At 41.6% G+C, this 23,556-nt stretch overlaps 2 protein-coding genes across 6 annotated transcripts in view; both read left to right on the top strand.

Moving 5' to 3' along the window:
- Positions 1–513: 513 nt before the first annotated feature.
- Positions 514–2,695, top strand: LOC139567569 (immunoglobulin lambda-1 light chain-like). Its single transcript, XM_071388927.1, has 4 exons — positions 514–668; positions 869–1,153; positions 1,413–1,451; positions 2,057–2,695. Exons 1-4 carry the CDS (start codon positions 620–622, stop codon positions 2,392–2,394), a joined length of 711 nt encoding a protein of 236 aa, XP_071245028.1. The 5' UTR covers positions 514–619; the 3' UTR covers positions 2,395–2,695.
- Positions 2,696–6,009: 3,314 nt separating this feature from the next.
- The window catches only part of LOC139567568 (SEC14-like protein 1), a 63,075-nt gene continuing 45,528 nt past the window's right edge, over positions 6,010–23,556 (top strand). For 2 of the 5 annotated variants that reach the window (XM_071388923.1, XM_071388925.1), the window contains exons 1-6: positions 6,016–6,213; positions 7,214–7,340; positions 8,025–8,173; positions 9,034–9,206; positions 9,963–10,129; positions 21,969–22,058. In XM_071388923.1, the coding sequence (XP_071245024.1) occupies positions 21,996–22,058 (63 nt within the window). In that variant the 5' untranslated portion in view covers positions 6,016–6,213; positions 7,214–7,340; positions 8,025–8,173; ... (1 more) ...; positions 9,963–10,129; positions 21,969–21,995. Of the gene's footprint in view, positions 6,214–7,213; positions 7,341–8,024; positions 8,174–9,033; positions 9,207–9,962; positions 10,130–21,968; positions 22,059–23,556 lie in introns of all 5 variants that reach the window. The other 3 variants (XM_071388922.1, XM_071388924.1, XM_071388926.1) reach the window with 3 other exon arrangements.

Here is a 23,556-nt window from a genome sequence, read left to right on the forward strand (position 1 = left end):
TCCTCTTAAGGACCCTTTTTTTCAATTTTCGCCTAAAATGACACCCAAATCTAACTGTCTGTTGCTCAGAACCTGAAGCAAGAAAGCTGTGGTATTTTGGTATATATACCCCCTCGTGCCTTATTGCTTAAATAGATACCAGACAGACAGAAGATGCTTCTGAGAGGAAAAGAAGACACAAAGCCATACCTAGTGGATATATTCTCCCGAGACCCAGAAATTCATTTTTGTCCAAAAACTACATGCCACTGTGTTAGGGCCTGTTGTACCTATGAGAGGACATTCAAAGCCTTTTAATGATATCACAATTTAATCAAAAGTTATTTGTGTTCATACCCCTTTTTCATAATGAGTAATCATAGAGTTGTTATTGAACTCAAAAGCTACAAAAAAAATATAATTGCTAAACTGTTCATTGACTATGCAAATGGTAGAGGAAGTGTGTGTTTATGGGTGGCTGGTTTTGGAAGGGGGAGTGGGGCTGGCTGACGGTTTCAGTACAGTAAGCTGCTCTTTATAGGAGGCGTTGGGAGTTTCAGAGCTGCATTGAAGTGAAGACAGAAGTGTGTGAAGACATCTTTCTCTGATATCACCTCTGCTTCCAACAGAAGAGATCACCATGTTCCTTTCTACTGCTTCTATTACAGCCCTGCTACTCACTCTGTCTGGTAAGACTGATTTAACACTGACTACAGTATAATGAAATCACTGACTATAGATTATATTGTAAATATGGAGATTATTACTTCCAGAAGTATTAATACCAGATCCATTGATATACTCTGCAATCACTAGGAGGCACAATGGGCTTATATTGTAGGATCCTGATGTATTTTATCCACAACAAAATGTTTCTACATTTCTGCAGGTATGGAAGCTCTGGTACTGACCCAGGAAAAGTCCCTCTCTGTGAACCTGAGAGATAATGTGAAAGTCTCCTGTGTTGTTGGCATTCAGACCTGGATTTCATGGTACCAACAGAAGGCTGGAGGTGGCCCACGTTTTTTGCTTGCTGACACCAATAGAGCAACTGGGCTTCCAGGCAGGTTCACATATTCTGAATCTGGATCTACTGAGTATCTGCACATTAATGGAATCACGGCAGAGGATGAGGCAGTGTATATCTGTGCTTGCGTTGGTAATAATTGTGGCGATGTACCACAATGATACAGTTCAATAGACTGCTCGTACAAAAACCCAACAGGGCTTCGGATTGGAAAATAATTAAATGTGCACAGGTCACTGAATGCCATCGTGTCTAAAGGGGGATTGCATTGGAGAACACTTCACTATAAAATGAATGAATTAAGTCCTTTGCTGAATTTTTCATGGATTTCTACATCTTGATGAATGGAGGCTTGACAATGAAGAGCAGTCATCAACACAGATGTTTTTGAATGAAGATGTATCACTGTGGGCCACGTTTGGACAAGGAACTGCAGTCATCATTGGTGAGTAAAATCCTTTGTAAATATAATCATGTGATGTGCTTTCTTAAATCAACAAATCTGTATTTGTACCTTTTATTAAGTTGTACTGTATGTAATGGTTAGAATATATTTTAAATTCTTCAGTATGTGTTGATTCATATATAACCCAAAATATACATTGTCAATAATAATGAATACTAATAATTGTTGAGGTAACATATTAATAAAAATCATACTGCACATTCATTTACTTAATTTATGGTAGCAGGGACTACAGATGACAATTTTCCATCTGGTTAACAGAGATCTTGATCAATGTGAATAGTTCCTTTCAAATAAACCTAATTAAGTCAAGTACACAAATTATCTTATGAGAAAGAGGAAAACATGTATTTTTTTGTTTCAGGATTATTAGTGATATTCTGGAAAATATAAATAGACTTAAAGTTTAACACTAGGATATTAAATCTATGTTCAAAGATAAATAATGAATTGTTTTAATTTTGACTGAATTTCAAACAGTTACAGTGTACTTTAAGTTAAATTCCATTCTTATTTTTTTCAATGAGAAAGTATCTTGATCCATCTCACTGTTACAGTCTGTATCTTTTGTGTCCTCCCGTCAGCCCGTCCTCCATCACCCCCTTCTCTGGTCCTGATGGCCCCAGCCCAGGCCCCTCTCTCTGGGGACAAGACCACCCTGGTGTGCCTGGCGCAGGGCTTCCACCCTGACGGTGCCTCTCTGTCCTGGTCTGATGACGGTGGCTCTCTGACGGGTGCTGAGATCCAGAAGGGCGAGTCTCAGCGCCAGGCTGACGGCACGTACACCCTGAGCAGCCTCCTGAGTCTGCCTTCGACACGCTGGAGCTCCGGACAGACCTTCACTTGTCACCTGCGCCACTCAGCACTGACCAACCCACTGAGCAGGAGTGTGAAAAACGGGCAATGTTCAATGTTCGGTTAGTTTTGCATTTCCCCCACTAATGGTTAAGATTAGGATTGAGGGGGGGGAAGCTGATCCTAGAACTGTACCTAGGCCCCCCCCCAGCAGCAGTGTTCACCCAGATAGAGGGACTGCTAGTGTGCTTCACATAGTTTAATAGATTGGCAACTTGCTTTACAAATGATTGAAGTTTAGTTTTTTTCATGATGTCTCTTTTTATGAATAGGGACATCTGATGATGAATGCTGTATTGCTTGTGAAGTAATCTGAGGAATTTCTGCATATTGATGTGATGAGATGAATAAAGCATTTCATGATATGATGTTGCCTCTATTTGACATTTCAATAACGAAAGCCATTGTGCAAAGGCTTTAAAGTAGACTTTTACCATACAATTCTTCAGGGTTGGTGTTAATCCATTAATTTATTGGGACCATATTTAGCGTGTATCCAGTTGTGAGAGTATCTTTATGAATGTTTTACACAAGTTTAGTATTCCGTTAGTCAGCACCTCTCCAACATTTTGGGGTGTGCGTTAACGAATGCTTTATACTGCATGAGTGGCAATTCATTTTGGGGGTATATTCAACACGCATCGCGGAAGTCCAACTTTACAGCGTGATTGAAATTTAAATGCAATGTTAAAACACTGCATTCACGGTAAACGCTGCATATATCGGCTCAATCGGAAATTGCCTTTAGGCTACATTTCTATCACCGAATCTGTAACGCTTCAGCTTTACAGATTGAACAGAGCCCTTAGAGCACGGTTCCCCAACGCATAACAGAGACACGTGACTATATACAAATGTAAGCAAGGTTTTAAATTATTATGTTTTAGTCACATATTATATTTGTTTGTGCTTCTTACGGTCAATTTGCAGCCTACAAATCTGTAATTATGTTCCGGTACCCTGATCATCCGCTAAAGAAACAATTGGGTATGCTGTTGAATCTAGTTGATGATCCCTGCCTTGGCGTTTTCACACACAGCCTAGTTTTTAGCTATATTTCGAATCAGATATCGACTGTTTGTTACAAACGAACGAAATATTTCATCAAATGCTCGCTGTGTTTGGTCCGGACTGCGCCCCCGGGTGCAGATAGAGAATGTTCACACCAGTTCAAACGAACCGAAGTAAGGGTGTAAACGCACCAGAGTTCGGAAGTATTTGATCTAGAAGTGTTGTAGAGACTACAGAAAGATAGGGAGGGTGTTGGTCCATCTGATTTGTATAATAGATGTCTGGATACTGTGTATCAGGATTTTGTGGCCATTTACACAGATGGTTCAAAAGATCCAATGACAGGATGTACTGGGTCAGCATTTGTAGTGCAGGAATGTGTGTGGGGGGGGGCATTCAGGAAACGTATTGGCAGTCAGGAAACATATTACAGGAATGTGGGGTGACAGTCAAGAAACATATTACAGACAGTGGAGACCTGTCATGATTTTTTGGGGAGGGCTTGCCTGTTTTGCATGTTATTTTGGCATTAACACGTGTCACATCAGTTTGCAAACAATGTAAAAAAGAATATATATCATTGAGTTAATAAAGCCACATACAAACATGGTCTCTTTTTTGTTTTCTCTAGTAAACCAGCTCCAAAATGCAGGTGTTTCAGCCTAGCTCAGTGTTTTCTGTGGTGGTGGCAAAACCAGCAGAAAATATGGAGCGTTGCGCCATGATTGGCTCAGTGTTCTGTCACTCATGGTGACTTTACGTCACTGCCAAGTGTAAGAGGAGACATTGAAAATTCTAGTCCTTCGGCTGCTGCCATAGAAGTGCTCATCCAAGAAGGCTCAAGGTCAGTGGCCACAGATAAAATGACATCAAATCACGTTATATGTACAGTAGCTTTGATTGGACTGATCATGTCAACATCATACTTTCAAAATCTTAGCTAGCGGTCATCATCATGAATCAAGTCGACAATCTACTTGCAAATCCTTTTTAATCCTTGTCATATGAAGAGAAATAACGAAGAGAAATTATAGATAAAACGTATCGGAGCTCATCGGCTATTGGACATAAACACTACACAACAAGTTAGAAATCGCAAATTCAACGAGCGGTTTGGAAAGAATCAGTGACAGTGGCTGTGTGGTCCCAAATCTGGGATTAAGGGGCTATTTTACGAGTTCAAATAATAAACATTCAACATTGGCCATGCTGTCAATGAAGTATGATTTGTGCCGTGCTCAAAACATATGTTAACTTGGAGGACCGCCGCTCCACCTTCCTGTTAAAGTGAGCCGAGCACAGCAATGTGAGTCCAAAATGATAGTGTATGCTACATCCTAAATTATGTAATATGCCAGTGAGATATGTATACTGTAGCTAAGAAAGTAATACTACGTGTATGTTGTGTCATAAGATATTAATTAAAACCTCTACAGGATCGGTGGGTCCCCTGCGGGATGGTTGAGCTAACGTAGGCTAATGCGATCAGCATGAGGCTGTAAGTAACAAGAACATTTCCCAGGACATAGACATATCTGATATTGGCAGAAAGCTTAAATTCTTGTTAATCTAACTGCACTGTCCAATTTACAGTAGCTATTACAGTGAAATAATACCATGCTATTGTTTGAGGAGAATGCACAGTTATGAACTTGAAAATGTATTAATAAAGCAATTAGGCACATTTGGGCAGTCTGGAGTAGGATTAGATAGGGTAAATAGTTATTTTATAATATTATTTTATTTTAAAGAGAGAGCTAATAGTTGGCAGAGTGATTTTTCATTTTCCCAAATGTTATAGTACTGTATCACAAAGAATTGAATGTATACTGAACAAAAATATAAACAGAGTTACACAAGCATTTCGCTACACCCACAATAACATCTGCTAAACACGTATGTGACCAATAACATTTGATTATAAGGAAATCAGTCAATTTAAATAAATGCATTAGGCCCTAATGTATTGATTTCACATCACTGGGCAGGGGTGCAGCCATGGGCGGGCCTGGGGGGACATAGGCCCACCCACTGGGGAGCCAGGCCCAGCCAATCAGATTTTTTCCCCCCCACAAAAGGGCTTTATTACAAACAGAAATACTCCTCAGTTTCATCAGCTGTCCGGGTGGCTGGTCTCAGACGATCCAGCCTGCAGGTGAAGAAGCCGAATGTGGAGTTCCTGGGCTGGCGTGGTTACATGTGAACTGCAGTTATGAGGCCGGTTGGACGTACTGCAAAATTCTCTAACATTATTCATATTAAATTCTCTGTCAACATTCCTGTAGACATTCCTGCAGTCAGTATCCCAATTGCACACTCCCTCAAAACTTGAGACATCTGTGGCATTGTGTTGTATGACAGAACTGCACATTCTAGACTGGCCTTTTATTGTCTGCAGCACAAGGTGCACCTGTGTAATGACCGTGCTGTTTACTCAGCTTCTTGATATGCCACACCTGTCAAGTGGATGCATTAACTTGGCAAAGGAGAAATGCTCACTTACCTGGGATGTAAACAAATTAGTGCACACAATTTGAGAGAAATAAGCTTTTGGTGCATATGGAACATTTCTGAGATCTTTTATTTCAGTTAATAAAACATGGGACCAACACTTTACATGTTGCGATTATATTTTTGTTCAGTATAGGTAGGTCGTGATTGGCCTCACTATCCAGTAGGTGGCGGTGTATGTATCTTAAATTGGATGCGATCCGCCAACACAATCCCAAAGAATAAGTATTTTTATCCTCGTCTGAGGCGGGAAGCTAGCAAAGCAGGGCTCATTTTTATTTTTGTTAAAACCTTACATTTTGTTATGTATTGTGGAAAGGAGATGATTCGAATGGATGGACATGACCAAAACACATTGAACATGGTAAGAAATGTGTCCTTGCTAACCTGCCAGCCAAAAGCTAACGTTAGCTAGCTACGTTTGTTAAACGTCCAACCAGGCCAAACAAGTCTAACGTTAGCTAGGACGATGACGGGGTTACATTTTCTAAAAAACGGGAACTTGTTTCTGGTAACTGTTGTATTTATAACATGTATCTGGCCTAAATGTCACCGTATTCGCTATTTTGACCAGGGCACATAGGAAATAGGGTGCCATTTGGCAGTCACGGTACTCTGTAGCTAATCTGGGTTTGGGCAGGTCCTGCAGTGAAGCCATCATGGCCGTAGGCTGTAGCGTGTTATAATCTGGTGACTAACGTACACACTTTAAACCACCTATACTCATTTGAGACCCTTATTTCAAAGATGCAAATCTCTTCTAGCCATGGTAGTGAAAATTAGTAGGCGACTTTGATAATTATACATGACCCAAAACATTACGGGATATTAATTGCTTGATGAATTCAGAAACCACACGTGTAGAAGTTTTCAATATAGGTTGTATACATTTACTCAAGCGTTTCCATTATTTTGGTAGTTACCGGTATACAATAGCAGTGGGTTATGTGAAGCCTTGCAATTGCAGTTGTGCGCATGTATACAGCAGTTTGACGCTCATGATACTGTACACAAACCATTGTCTTTAGAAAACATACGTTGGTCCCTTCCCTCTTTTTTTTTTGTGTTAATCTAAAATTCTGTAATGTATTTACTATTAAATTAAACTAGATTCGTTTTTACTAGCCAGCTATCTAATTTAGTGGCAAAGGGGTACTATAGAAAAGAGTATAGGTTTGGCTAGTACTCCACTGCCAAGAAGATTTCCCTGTTGGTGGTAATGATACACGTTGTCCAGTAAAGGGTGTGTGTACTAGGATAAGATCAGGGGACAGAAAATATTCAAACATATGAAACCAATGTTTATCATCTCAACAATAAACTGCTCTACTAAAACACTAATCTTCTATGTTTCCCATCTGTAGTGGTTCAGCATATCTCAACGAGTCGGTTGTCCTTGAAGTCAAGAGATGCATGCTGACAAAGGTACACACATTTCTGTGGTGCCAAGATCATGGGTCCCTCTCACCTCTGCTGTAATTGGCCTACTGGGTAAGTAGGCTACATGGCTTGGCCTTTAGTCTGGCTTTTCCCCCCCTAAATGGCACACTATTCCCTACTTAGTGCACTACTTTTGTCCAGTGCTTTGGTCAAAATAGTGCACTATATAGGTACTAGGGTGCCATTAGGGAATCACTGTGTAAATAATCTGGTCTTGGGCAGGTGCTGCAGTGTAGCCGTCATGGCTGTATGCTGCAGCGTGCCTTGTTGGACCTAGACTATAACAGGGGGTTCTGTGAAGCTGCCCTGGCAGTTGCAGGTGTGAGCATGTATACAGCAGTTTGATGTTCATGTATGATACTGCAGACAAACTTTGTCTTTAGATAACAGAAGTGTCTCTTCTATCTTTTATGTTGAAATAAATAAAATGCTGCAGACGTATTTACAATTCAATGAAACTAGATTTGACCAGCTAGTTAACTTTAGTGGCATAGGGGTACTGTCGTGAAAAGGGTACACAGGTTTAGCTCGTAGTCTAGGCCCAGAAAGATTTCCCTGTTGGTGGTAATGATACACATCTTCCAGTGAGGCATACCAGGATAATATCAATAGTCATGAGGGACAGATCAAATGGTCTGTTTTATAAATTGAACTGTCTGACATATGGATCTAATGTTTATCATTTCAACAATAAGCTGCATACTAAAACACTTCTCTAATCTTTCCCACCTGTAGTGGTTCAGGATATTTTAACAAGTCACTGTCCTTGAAGTCACATGATGGCAATGGAGCGGCAAAGCATAGAAATAGAATGACACAGATTCTATTTCCGTGGCGCCAAGATCCATGGATCCCTCTCACCTCTGCTGTAATTGGCCTACGTGGTAAGTAGACTACATGGCTTGGCCTATAGTGTATCTGTCCCAAATGACTCCCTATTTAATGCAGTACTTTTGACCTGGGCTCGTATGGCTCTGGTCAGAAGTGGTGAACTATATAGGGAATGGTGTGTCATTCTGGACGTGCATGCTTTTGATAATCTGGTCTTGGGCAGGTGCTGCAGTGTAGCCGTCATGGCTGTATGCTGCAGCGTGCCTTGTTGGACCTAGACTATAACAGGGGGTTCTGTGAAGCTGCCCTGGCAGTTGCAGGTGTGAGCATGTATACAGCAGTTTGATGCTCATGTATGATACTGCAGACAAACTTTGTCTTTAGATAACAGAAGTGTCCCTTCTGTCTTTTTGTGTTCAAATAATCCTGTAGACGTATTTACAATTGAATTAAACTGGATTGGCTTTCGCCAACTAACTTTAGTGGGAAAGGGGTACTGTAGAAGAGTATACAGGTTTAGTAGTCTAGTGCAGGGATGTCAAACTCATTTTATGGAGGGCTGAGTGTATGCTTCCTTTATATTTCCTTTCAATTTGTGTAATAAAGACTTAAACAACCAGGTGACTGGAGTTTCCAACAATTAATGAGCTGAATTGATCACGCAAGTACAAGGGAGCGAAAACCCGCAGACACTCGTCCCTCCAAGAAATGAGTTTGAGACGTGGTCTAGTGACAAAGATTTCCCTGTTGGTGATAACGTTGTCCAGTAGAGGGCATACTTTGTAGAAGATCAATACACTCATTAGGGACCAATCAAATCTTCTTAAATTGAACTGTCTCACATATGAAACCAAAGTTTATCAGATCAGCAAACCTCTGTGCTAAAAACGTATCTTCTGTTTCTCACCTGTAGTGGGTTGGCATCTCATCGTGTCCGATGTCCTTGATGAACTCACATGATGGGGCGTCTATTGAGACCAGATGCATGATGACAATGAAGGGGCAAAGCATAGAAATATATTATTAACAGATTCGATTTCTGTTAGAAATGGGTCCCTCTCACCTCCGCTGTAATTGGCCTACTGGGTAAGTAGGCTACATGGCTTGGCCGATAGTCTGTGTTTGTCCCAAATTGCACACTATTCCCTACTTAGTGCACTGCTTTTTAGGGTATGTGGCTTGGGCTATAGTCTGGCTTTTTCACAATGGTGCCCTATTCCCCATTTAGTGCACTACTTTTGTCCAGGGCTTTGGTCAAAGTAGTGCACTATATAGGTACTAGGGTGACATTAGGGAATCACTGTGTAAATAATCTGGTCTTGGGCAGGTGCTGCAGTGTAGCCGTCATGGCTGTATGCTGCAGCGTGCCTTGTTGGACCTAGACTATAACAGGGGGTTCTGTGAAGCTGCCCTGGCAGTTGCAGGTGTGAGCATGTATACAGCAGTTTGATGCTCATGTATGATACTGCAGACAAGTGTCTTTTAGAAAACTGAAGGTGTGTCCCTTCAACTTTTTTTTTGTGTTTAAATAAATCCAATGCTGTAGACGTATTTACAATTCAATGAAACTAGATTTTACCAGCTAGTTAACTTTAGTGGCAGAGGGGTACTGTCGTTTAAAGGGTACACATGTTTAGCTCGTAGTCTGTGCCCAGAAAGATTTCCCTGTTGGTGGTAATGATACACATCTTCCAGTGAGGCATACCAGGATAATATCAATAGTCATGAGGGACAGATCAAATGGTCTGTTTTATAAATTGAACTGTCTGACATATGAAACTGTTAATCATTTCAACAATAAACTGCATACTAAAACACTTCTGTAATCTTTCCCACCTGTAGTGGTTCAGGATATTTTAACAAGTCACTGTCCTTGAAGTCACATGATGTGCGGCATTGAGACCAGATGCATGAAGGGCCAAAGCATAGAAATGGAATGACACAGATTCTATTTCCGTGGCGCCAAGATCCATGGATCCCTCTCACCTCTGCTGTAATTGGCCTACGTGGTAAGTAGGCTACATGGCTTGGCCTATAGTGTATCTGTCCCAAATGACTCCCTATTTAATGCAGTACTTTTGACCTGGGCTCGTATGGCTCTGGTCAGAAGTGGTGAACTATATAGGGAATGGTGTGTCATTCTGGACGTGCATGCTTTTGATAATCTGGTCTTGGGCAGGTGCTGCAGTGTAGCTGTCATGGCTGTGTGCTGCAGTGTGCTTTGTTGGGCCTAGACTATAACAGGGGGTTCTGTGAAGCTGCCCTGGCAGTTGCAGGTGTGAGCATGTATACAGCAGTTTGATGCTCATGTATGATACTGCAGACAAATGTCTAGAAAACAGATGTATGCCTTCCTAATGTATTTTATGGTGGTTAAATGCTGTAGGTGTATTTTGTAACTCCTAGCCTATTTCCTCATTGAATGTGTCATGCTTCGTAGGCTACGCCCACCATTTTCAACTTATCTTGTGTAAAAATTTGTCACTTACATAAGGGATAATCAAGGTGCTATGTGTTCTTTGGAAAATGGTGAACGACATGGAAGGCATGTTCTACGACGCGCTAGCGAAGTGGAACTTACCTCCCAGTGAGTTGCATTATTTTACAGAGAATGCGTAGAACCCCCACGTTGGTTATCCCTTGTGTCATGGCTATAATTTGACACAATTACCAGGAGAAAAGTGTTCGAAATCTGCTGAAGTAGCTAGTAAGTTTAATTGATAGCTACAGTAGTTGTCTTAGTAACCAAACAGACTTGCTTATTTAGCTTACCAAACCAGAGAAGACTCCCATTGGGCAATAGAGGAATCTATAACTCCTCGGTCAGCGGATTGTCACCCAATCATGTTCACATTGTCATGCAGCATCACGTGGTTGTTAAGCTGATCGTCATGCTCCTCAAAGTTAGTGACTATGCATCTATGATAAAGAGGGGTTGCGGGGGATCACACAATGCAAATAGTCCGGGTAACCATTTGATTACCTGTTCAGTAGTCGTATGGCTTGGGGGAAAAACTGTTGAGAAGCTTTTTGACCTAGACTTGGCACTCCGGTACTGCTTGCCATGCGGTAGTAGAGAGAACAGTCTATGGCTGGGGTCTTTGACAATTTTTAGGGCCTTCCTCTGACACCGCCTGGTGTAGAGGTCCTGAATGGCAGGCAGCTTAGCCCCAGTGATTTACTGGGCCGTACGCACTACCCTCTGTAGTGCCTTGCGGTCAGAGGGCCAAGCAGTTGCCGTACCAGGCAGTGACGCAACCTGTCAGGATGCTCTCGATGTTGCAGCTGTCGAACCTTTTGAGGATCTCAGGACCCATGCCAAGACTTTTTAGTTTCCAAGCTCTCAACCTGCTCCACTACAGCCCCGTCGACGAGAATGGGGGCATGCTCAGTCCTCCTTTTCCTGTAGTCCACAATCATCTCCTTAGTCTTGGTTACGTTGAGGGATAGGTTGTTATTCTGACACCACCCGGCCAAGTCTGTCTTCCTCCCTATAGGCTGTCTCGTCGTTGTCGGTGTTCAGGCCTTCCGCTGTTGTCGTCTGCAAACTTGATGGTGTTGGAGTTGTGCCTGGCCATGCAGTCGTGGGTGAACAGGGAGTACAGGAGGGGACTGAGCACGTACCCCTGGGGAGTTCCAGTGTTGAGGATCAGCGTGGCAGATGTGTTGCTACCTACCCTCACCACCTGGGGGCGGCCCGTCAGGAAGTCCAGGATCCAGTTGCAGAGGGAGTTGTTTAGTCCCAGGATCCTTAGCTTAGTGATGAGCTTTGAGGGCACTATGGTGTTGAACACTGAGCTGTAGTCAATGAATAGCATTCTCACATAAGTGTTCCTTTTGTCCAGGTGGGAAAGGGCAGTGTTGAGTGCAATATAGATTGCATCATCTGTGGATTTGTTTGGGCGGTATGCAAATTGGAGTGGGTCTAGGGTTTCTGGGATAATGGTGTTGATGTGAGCCATTACAAACCTTTCAAAGCACATCATGGCTATGGATGTAGAGTGCTACGGGTCTGTAGTCATTTAGGCAGGTTGCCTTTGTGTTCTTGGGCACAGGGACAATGGTGGTCTGCTTGAAACATGTTGGTATTTGACTCAATCAGGAACATGTTGAAAATGTCAGTGAAGACACCTGCCAGTTGGTCAGCACATGCCCAGAGCACATGTCCTGGTAATCTGTCTGGCCCTGCAGCCTTGTGTATGTCGACCTGTTTAAAGGTCTTACTCACGTCGGCTACGGAGAGCGTGATCACACAGTCGTCGGGAACAGCTGATGCTCTCATGCTTGGCTCAAAGCAAGCATAGAAGTGATTTAGCTCGTCTGGTAGGCTCGTGTCACTGGGCAGCTCGCGGCTGTGCTTCCCTTTGTAGTCTGTAATAGTTTGCAAGTTTAATCCTTATTGTTGCTAGCTTCACATAGATGGGTCTGACACCATTAATCAAATAAGAACTTTCTTATAAAGTAGGGTTATTTTAGATGACATGTAGCTATATAGTTAGCTAACTATAGCTACTGAAACATATGTCTTTTTGCTATGTTTTTGGGGAAGAACATATTTTGCATACATGAGCTAGCTTTTTTTATGACCAGCACTGTAGTTGCGCGAGACAACTTTACCAGCATCAAAGCATACGTATCGATGAATCGTTGTGACATTTGAAATGCGAGTGATTGTGTAATAACTACGTAAAAAATGTATGAACGCGTTAAATTATTATGTGACGTGCGGTCATATTCAGCTCCTGATTGTTCGACAAGCTTATTTGATACGTCAAATAGTGTTATTTGACACGCAAAGACCCAAACGGCGTTCCATAGAAATCCTGGTTGAGAATTAAATGACTGAACAACGAAACAGCACAGCATGTAAGTGAAATAAATGGGTTTTGATTATGTTTTACTGGTAATGGGGACATGCGTAAATGCCAACAAAATAACATTTTAGTCAGTGTGTGTGTAACCTTTATTTAAGCTAGGCAAGTCTGTTAAGAACCAATTCTTATTTCCAATGAAGGCCTACCCTGGACAAACACGGACAACGCTGGGCCAATTGTGCTCCACCCTATGGGACTCTCAATCACGGCCGGATGTGATACAGCCTGGATTCGAACCAAGGACTGTAGTGACGCCGTCTCTGCACATTCTCTGCAACTCTTCCACGTGTCCTTGGTGTATAAGATATTATTTTGTCTTTATAACTGTTCAAATAATGGTTAATAATCTAATGGGGGCTCCATTAAAATGTATTCTGTACGTTATTTTTTAAATGTTACTGTCAATAGGCTTATTACAAATATGCATTGAGAAACAATAAATGATCTGAGTCCGTGTCAATGTTTAAATCAGATAAATTGAGGTCTGGGGGGGAAACTAAAACATTTGAGTTGAATTCTCCTTTAATTATGCAAGAAAGGAATGTCAGTCTAGCTATGTTTCTGCTGTTAGCCCGCTGCAGCACAGCTACAGCGCAGTACAAAACAATGGCTACCCAATTGATGCCGATATTGTTATGTTTGGCTTTTTAAGCCGATGGTTGCTAACCAGGGGTGGGATAATGTCACTGCCGTTGATTGGATAGCAGCCGGGAGCTTTGTTTATGACCGTTTGCGATAGTACGCAAAAAAATTAAAGCAAGCATTTTCACAATTGTTGGAGACCCCTGGTATAAAGTTTCTTAACCCATCTGTTTGAACACACAAGGAGGTGATGCCCTGTGCCCTGCTGTGCCCCTCTTCAGCCCAGTGGGTTCTGACTGGTCAGTTGATGCACTTCCTCTTGTGTTAGGTTTTGCACCACTTCCTGGTTCCAACACTTGTCCTGATGGAGTGAAGGAGCAGAATCAAACTAACCGTTGATGTTTTGACTGATGTATATTCATAGAACTAGATTAAATGTTATGTATAGTGGTGTATTGTCATCAGGAGAACCATTTGTCAAAGATTCAGTGAAGTATGATATTATCCACTTCCTCAAGGAGAAGGTAGCAAGCAACAAATGCTACAACCATGAAAAATGTGTTCATGACAATGTTATTGCAATGACCTTGCAGGGGGCTCTAACAACTTGACTCTCAGCCAAGACCATATCACGTTTGTGTGAATGTATTTCTGGAACATGCTGTTCTCTTGGTGTAAACTAATGTGGCATGATGTCAGAACTGTAGTTTTGCCTTACAATTGTTCATGACTCATCAATAAAATTAGTAAACAAATAAAAAATGTCCATGTCAATCTATTCATTTTTAATGCAGTAGAAATGTAACCAACTGAAGGCATTTGCACCACCTACTGTAGTTTGATCTTGGTGGGTTTGATGGTAGACCTTGGTTTGCTGCTGAATGGATGTGATGTTACTAGTTTGCCTTAGAATGGAGACAACTACATTTCAATCGGCACTAGCCATCTGTGCTAAATGTCTTGCATACTTAGTGTGTAAATCCATGGCCCGAAGAATAAGCTTCGTCCCAAGGCTGCTGCTTATGCCCAGAAGGCCTTGTCATTGATGGCACTGTTATGAAATATGAGCTAAAATCCCTGTTTGACACGCACATGTGCTCAGAATGGCGAGGATAGACTGACATTGCCCTGTGTGGATCTTAAACAGGATTATCTTAGATCTAAACTCTTCGTAGATAACTACATGTGCATGATTCCACAGCCATGTGAAATGTTTACATATTGCAGCTGAATGCAAATTATTCTTACCTCTTAATTTCCCTGCTGGGATTTGGCGTTCTCAAATGGTTATCCAACAGGAAGCCCTGCCCTAGGGGAAGTGGGTAATTGTGGAACCTCACATGTAAAGCATTTGAGGACACAAGGCTATGCCTAACACAATAGTCCCCCTGTGCCATAATGTCATAACTTTATCAAATTGAATCAATGGAATGTTGATAAAGGCATTGCAGCGGTGGAAGCAGATATTACATGGCTAATGAGGTTAGTATTGAAAATGTCATTACCAGCTCAGTCAAGTAAAACAAAGTCAAATACGTTTTCATGTTAGATGGAAATCCTGAAACTATCTTGTCAAATGCTTCGTTCTTTGTATCCCATGACTCATTTTGCTGTACAGTACACTGGTGATTTGAATTCCCGATGATGACTCAATGCAGCCTACTGAACATATTGCTCATGCAATTGTATCTTATACATTAAGCATAACTTAATAATTTTGGGGGACCCTTCAACTCATGCTTATGATCTACTGTACTGCCAACTTAGGCCACACTTTTTTGAAAGACTGGCATGTGCACATGGACTTGGATAACTAAGCTGAAAGCCAGTAAATGGGTTCTAGACTGAGTTGTGAAGGTCATGTCATGCTGTATTTTAAATGGATAAAGCCCTCTTTTAAATTATACGAGATTGAGGGATTTAGATTATATTTGAGTGCAGAATTAGGCAAATATTATTTTATAAATGTAGTATGGATTTTAGGGGATCCACACAGTAAATTACTCATTTTGTAAACAGAAGTATGGTGAAATGGACCAATTAACACATGTCACATGGGCATATTGTCCAATATCATGAATTGATGCATGGTCATGATATGAAACTTTTTTTCAAATGTGCATATGCACAGTTCTCAGTGAAGATGACAGCTTTACTCATCATGTAGCTTTTTCCTCTGTCGCCCGTCACAGTATAAAGAACATTTTACATTAATTGTATGACAGCTTAAGCATAAAAAATGTAATTTTCAATCACCAAATGCCAGGTCATCTGTCATGTCTCCTAATATTCTGTCCCATCACTCAACTATTATTTCCCTGATAGGCCTACATATTGATTTAGAAACTGATTTATATTCAATTATTTTTATTGTAACCGCATATGCACCACACCGCGGCACTGCTGAGCTCTGTCTGTACCAAAGGGGGAGGGGCGAAACTGTCAATGAGAAAGCTCGAGCTTTCAAATACATTCATTCTCTCCAGTCCTCAAGGCTCAAACCTTCAGCTGGCTGTCTTTAGCTCGCTAGCTGCATCTGGAATCTTTTCGCTATGAAAACCCAATTCTGAACCTGTTGTTAGCTAGCTATGCCTTTTTAAAGTGCTGTAGTCGCTATCAGGTCGATGGCTGATTGGCTAGCAAAACAGCTAGCTAACGTTCAGCACTCGTTCATCACCGACCGGCGAAAAAGGAACCGAATAAGGCTATGGATTAACAGTATAACTGTACTTGAGTTTCCTGTTTAGTCAAAATAATACGAGACAAATATATCGAAAGAAGCAGATAATTGTTAAAGAAATTACGATAATTCATTGGTGAGTGTCATTTATATTTGTTAAGTTAACGTTACACGTGTAAATTCGTATTACCTGCAAGGCACATGCCTGTAGTGATTGTGTACAGTGATGACTAGCTAATGTAGGCTAAATAGCCTAAACCATCCTTTTAACGACTTCACACAGGCTTCTACATGTTATAGCTATATAGGGTGTGTGTGAGTGTCACTCACTGAGCATCACTGAGTGAGTGTTCTTGATTTCTGAAGGGCTCAACTATAGGTGTTTGAGTGGCTCTGGCACAGCTTGTTTGTACAGTAGATTACAGTGCTGCCGGCCATCGCTATGGCGTATTGGTTAACAGTGAACAAAGAACCTGTATTGTATTCTGGTTTGGTTTCTGAAATGTCACCTGTTCTTTTCCCCTTGACTTACATCTTTTGTTCAACAGGGAAATGTAATCTCTCTCTAATACATGACGGTAACAATTGTTCACCTGTTTTTAAGTAGCCTAAATAACCCCTATAGTTGGCTAAATGGAAAGGTTTAGCCTAGTTTCACTTTAGTATAATATGATTAGCTTTTACAGACAGTAGCATAGATGTAGCTTGGTGCCGGTCTTCTGCTCTCTTGCCAACTATGAAATTGTCATGCCAAATTTCATTTGAAAAAACAGGCTGACACCCAGGCTAGTGTGACGTTTTAGTTGAAAAGCCCCATATCCCTCAGAAGTATAGCTCTGGTCCAGTGCCTTATGCCTTAAACGTTGGAGTCTCAAGCCGAACCTAACGCCCTGGTTGGATCAGACCTACCAGAAGTAGTGCTGTGTAGCAAGTGTTAACACCACTATCACACAATGTCCCTTCCTTGCCGCACGGCTGCTGAAAAAGTCAAGCAACACTTGCTTAGTAACATGTATCTGCACTTTAAATAAATCAACAACACTGAACAAGTAAGGTATGCCATGTGCTAAGACTGGGCAGGTACCCCGCCTGTCTTTACATGTCCTTGTCGGAACAGGTTTACAGCAACACTTACATTTCACAATGTGATTTTTGTTTTGATCTTGTACATCTGGGTTGTGTTCAGTAGGCGCAAAGCATAAGAAAATGGTCTGAAACAGGGAGGTATTACAATCTGAACCTGTCCAGTAAGAAGCGCTCGTTGTGCCCCAAATAAACACGTCCCAGGCTTACCCAATAGCTGTTTGACAACAGGGCAATTCCACGCCTGGACAGCCCGGAAATATTTAACGTATCTCAGATTGGTCTGGCAATTCCCACATAGAAACTTTGGGAGGAAGAATGTTTGACATGCTTTTCACATTTGTATCACAAACCATTAGAGAAAGTGGCAATTTTAGGCCCTTTTTAGACTATAGGGCCTACATTCCTCCTGTAAGACCCTATGAGCTGTGAACCGTACAAGATAACGTCTGTGTCCAAATACCCATACTAGCGTACTAAATACGTAGTATGCGTTAAAGAAAGTGTTATAGTTGCACGATATATCGGTGAACATATCGGAATCGGACGATATTAGCTAAAATTGCCAACATCGGTATCGGCCCGATTTCTAGTTTAATGTTGATGTTAAAAACCGATGTCAAAGCTACCGTGCATACTTTTATAACGTAGGTACATGACGTAATGACACCACGTAAAATGTTGCGCTACAAGTGCAACACAGCATTCCTAACCTAGCCCACAATGTCTGCTGTGTGGATTGAGCAGTCAACAAGTCGAGCAGTCATTTGAAAGAGTAAGAAGATTTCAGCGAGACAACTCAAAGGAGAAGTCCATTAAAGCCAAGATAATGGAATTCATTGCCCTTGACAATCAACCGTTCTCTGTCGTGGGTGATGTTGGCTTTCACCGACTGGTCGAGCACCGGTACACACTACCAAGTGCGCTATTTTTCAGATGTTGCCCTACCGGAGGTACACAGTAATAGCGTCACTGTTATTAGCTTCACAACATACATACTATGGAAGGCAGTTTGGTTCTTTGTGTGTCAAAAAAGGATACAGTAGCACTGTCAAAGCTGTACAAAAAAGTCTGCAAACACCGGCCACGAACGATGTGTTTACAATACCGCTTTGGTAATATAGCATAATTTGTTCGACCGCAACTTCTGGGGTAGCTAGCTTTAGCTTGGTACCTAGCTAGCACCAATACAACCAGCCTGAAAACAATGACCAGTAGAAACTGCAGTCATTTTCATTATTCTTAGCAATGATTTAGGAATCCTTGTAAGTATTAGCTAGGTTGCCACTTGTTGTTCGCCTTTTGAAATTGAACTTCAGTTCATGAAAATAAATAGCTAGTCAGCTACTTAACCCTGCTGCCCAAAGCGAACATTTTAAGTAGGCAGCTAGCTTCACAATAAGGATTAGGCACAATAGTGGAATTTGCGGTTTGCCTTCAAAATAAAAGTGTGCCGTTGACAGTGATGCAAATGAATACAAATAGTACAATTATGCCATACCTTCATTTTGAAGGCTAACCGCAAAGTCCTAATTCTTATTGTGTGGCTAATCCTTATTGTGGCTAGCTTCACATAGATGCATCCGACCACCATTAATCAAGTAAGAACTGTCTTGTAAATTAGGGTTATTTTAGATGACACCTAGCTATATAGTTAGCTAGCTAACTACTGAAACAGATGTTGTTTTGCTATGTTTTTGGGGAAGAACATTGTTTGCATCCATGAGCTAGCTAGCTTTTTTTTATGACCAGTACTGTAAATGTGTGAGACAACTTTACCAGCATCATAGCATAAGTATCGATGAATCGTTGTGACATTTGAAATGCGAGTGATAGTGTAATCAATGTGTAATAACTACGTTAAAAATGTATGCAGTCATATTCAGGTCCTGATTGGTCAAATAGTGTTATTTGACGTGTATCTTTTTTGACACGCAAAGACCCAAACGGCGTTCCATAGAAATCCTGGTTGAAAATTAAACGTCTGAAAAATGAACAACAAAACAGCACAGCAAGTAAGTGAAAGAAATAGGTTTTGATTATGTTTTACTGGTAATGGGGACATGCGTAAATGCCAACAAAATAACATTTTGGTCTGTGTGTGTGTAACCTTTATTTAACTAGGCAAGTCAGTTAAGAACAAATTCTTATTAACAATGACGGCCCGGACGACGCTGGGCCAATTGTGTGCCATCCTATGAGACTCCCAATCACGGCCGGATGTGATACAGCCTGGATTCGAACCAGGGACTGTTACGCCTCTTGTACTGAGATGCAGTGCCTTGGACCGCTGCGTCCGTGTTAACTATTTAACTGTACTAGAATGCTTAAAAGGCTGCAAAAATAAAAAAATATCGGGTATCGTTTTTTGTTGGCAAGGAAAATATCGGGTATCGGACATAAAGGTAATTTCGGTGCATCACTAGTGGTGCATCATTAGTTATAGTATGTGATATTTTGAAAATGGCGAATGTGTTGCAATTGCGTTGACTCCCACCATTAGTTTATTTTGGTACAGTTTGTCAATTTATCTGATTAGCAGCTGTTAGACATGTGAGTCAGAAAAGATGACTGAATTCTACTAGATTAGCGCTCGGTTATGTTAGGCCAGGAGATCCTGTATAAACACAAACTCACATCCTTGACAACTTCCTTCACAACAGCTCTGCGCTGCTCCGCGAAACACAAGAAGTATGGATGTCCTGACTTCTGCAGATGCCGTATCACCGTAAATGTTGCAAGGCCAATGCAGACGTTGGATTGACCATGCAGAATGCACAATGCACGTCTTTCTCCGCTAATTTGTGCAAATTCATTGTTTCATAACTTCATTGTGTGAATTGTTTGCGTTTGATTGTTAGTGTCTATCAATTCCCCATTACATACAGTAGATCACCAGTAGTACAATTACTGGCCTGCGTGCAAATGTAGGCATATAAATGTGTCCATTTGGGAATCTGATCGTATTTCTGAATTGGCTTAACGCACCACCACTAATGAGCTGTGGAGCTTCTCAAAGTAATGTTTTCTTTACATCAGACAGCAAGCAAACAGTCTGTTTTTACATTAATTGAGAATGACAATAGTTCCTAAAAGTATTTGAAAAATCTTTCCAGCTTTCTCCCTTTCGATAACCACTCAGCGTGAAAGGGAAAATGTCATGCTCTGATCCAGTGGAAATGTCATACAATAGGACTACTTAATGACTTCTTATCCGTTGCGCAAATAGCCTACAGCTGTGTCTGTCCCGAGTTCAATGGCACAGGAAACTCTGAAGGCCCAGAATAATTTGTGATTCATATGATATTTATTATCAGGATATTTTCTACCTACAGGCTACAATGTTTTTATTTGTTGGCTTTATAGGCAATTTTTACATAGTTGGCAATGGCAATATAAGTTACTTTTTAGCATTGTATAATTTTCTATTCGATTTGGATATAGTTTAGATATACGAAGACGTTATTATAAATGAGATGAAACAGTTTCACGAAAATATGCACATGAAAACTTTAACTGGCAAGCAGATTGGTAGAAAGGTTAAGATTATTTGGCATTCCACTTGAGAAAGATTGCCGACTCCTCGTGTAGCCTATTACAGGCAACTTCGGGAGAGTAATGGCAGAATCTGCAAAAGCCAGTAGAAGTGGAAGGAGAATGGTCGGGTTAAATTTTAGTTTTTTGTTATCTTGATCTCTGGCTCCCTCTTGAGTTATTTGTCTTATTTCATCAAAGAGGTGTGCTTAAGGCATCAGACAAGCTCAATGCATATATACTTGATTTTATTAAAACACAGGGTTTGTCCTATATATTGAAAAATACACATTTTAACATTTTGACCAATCCAAATATCATGCAGTGGAACATTCCAGCGTTTTCAGGGACCACATCTGTTGGCTCTATCAGGACCATAGCCTAGTCCTACTGTATTTACCAACGTCTGCACTGTGGTGGTTACCAACACTAAGTTCTTGGAATGCGCTGCTTACATTTTACATCACAGATTAATTCATCAGTTCTCTACGGCCAACCACCCATTCATGCGTTTACGTAGGCTGTAGTGCAGTATTAATGACCCCCAAGCTTTCAGCTCTACCGCTAGCTCCAAATAATATTTACATACGCATCAATGTAGGTCTACCTGAATAGTTTATCAGTCATGCGGTTGTGACTAGTTGGCACTTAGCAGTCCCTGACTTTCCAGTATTTGGCCATGTCTATCTCTGTTCCCTATGCAGTTAAGTTCCTGAATGGGTGATGTATGGTGCAAAACGCTGCATTCATTGATCGATTCAATCAGACGCGCTTCCTCACCCACGGCAGAGGAAAGTGCCTTCCTGCAGGCAATCACTGCAGACAAACTGCCAAGTACTCCGGGCTCCCCGCCAGCTGCTACACACACACACACACACACACACAAACACACAAACCTGGCTTACTTAATGACATGTCAGATGCCTCCAGCGGGGCCATCCAGAACTATACTGCCATTTTACCAACTCAAGCACTATTTTCTTTGTGTGTTACGCACCCAGTCTAATGGAGTCTGGCCCATTTTTGTCTAATCTCACCAAGACAAGTCTATGATGTTGGTTATATAAGCTCTAATATCAGATTGTTTTCTCTCAGGTCGTTGGCACCACAGTCGTTCCCACCATGGTGCAGAAGTATCAGTCACCCATCAGGGTGTACAAGCAGCCTTTTGAGCTGGTGATGGAGGTAAGTGTTACTCTGCCCTAGACTCTTGACCTCCATTGACGCCCCACATGAATATTAGATGTACTGTAGTGGTTATGCAACGGTAATGAATGGGTCCCCAAGACCACCTCTAGGAATTGGTGGGTAAGGACGTTAGGGCAACCTTGTCCTTCATATGATTGCCTAGAAGTTGACAACATGGCTGTTTGAGATGTAGCCTAGGTCTAACAAATACCCAGGCAGTAGTGGTTGGGTTATGTAATGGTAATGAATGGGTCCCCAAGACCACCTTGAGGGAAGGGTTGGTAAAGTACATTAGGGCAACCTTGGCTTCATATTGAACATGTGTGGTCGTGTTGCACTGTGGTGTACTATCTAGCTGCTTGGGTCTAACATGCACTAGCAGTCATAATACTTTGATGGTCTTCGACTGGTCTTCTTGACTGATCATTTGTGTAATGTACCAAGCAGACCGCTCAAGAATTGTCCAGCCAAGTCCAGTCCAGGATGCACAAATCACTTCTAGTCCATCTAGTATGTAGACAACTCAAACCTCCACACCATCTCAGGCCATGTCCGTGCACCAACCCTTTTAATATCTGAATAGCAAATGGTGGGCACTGTTATGTTGAACAGAAGTACCACTGCTGAATTGGTTGCTGGTCTGTTTCCTCTGTTAAATGCAGCACCTGTGCAGGCTTTTGGTGAGTGAGTGTCTTCTGGCTCCTATAGTATGATTGAGTTGTACTCACTCACTCACTCAGATAAGATGAGGGGATGCGTGCAGTACACAACCTGGAAGTGTAGACGTAGCGTCTGCCTCGGTCTGTCTGTACTCTCTCTCTCTCTCTCTCCTCTCTCCTCCACTCTCTCTGCCTCAATGAGTATGGTTACATGCACACAATAATGCGACCTATTGTGGATAGTCAGATTAATATAATAGTTCGGTTAAAACGTTTACATGCTTTGCAAGAACAATTTCCTTAATAATCTTGTTTCCATGGAGACATTTGAAATCGGGCTACCTGATGGCACTCTGATAAATGCAGGAATTCCAAAATAAACGTTCTACCACAGCGACCATGTTATTTTTGGGAAGCATATTTAATTCTGAGAACTACTTCGCATATATTCAGCTGTTCCAAACTCACTTCACTCACGCTAAAGATGGACTCTCACTCGGCTGGTGCTGGCACATGCGCAGATCAAACGCACAGCTGGAACGCTGATTTTAAACCAGGTGTTGTAATCCGCGTATGCGTACATAGATTTTGACCTTACGCCGACGTAAGGTGTTTACACGACTTGCATAATATGCCTACTGCCTTAACCAGTTTAAATCAAATTATTACTGTACACGTTAACGCACTCACTGTCCTTCTCTTTTTCATTCTCTTTTGCTCCATCTTTCTCCCTCTTTTGGCACCTCTCTTCCTCCCCCTCTCTTTCTATCTCTGCTCAGCCTCCAGAGCTAGAGGACAGGACTGTCAGGCAGGGCTGTCACAGAGGGTTCACTGAG

This window comes from Salvelinus alpinus, chromosome 2 (assembly GCF_045679555.1).
Source record: "Salvelinus alpinus chromosome 2, SLU_Salpinus.1, whole genome shotgun sequence".
Lineage (NCBI taxonomy): Eukaryota > Metazoa > Chordata > Actinopteri > Salmoniformes > Salmonidae > Salvelinus > Salvelinus alpinus.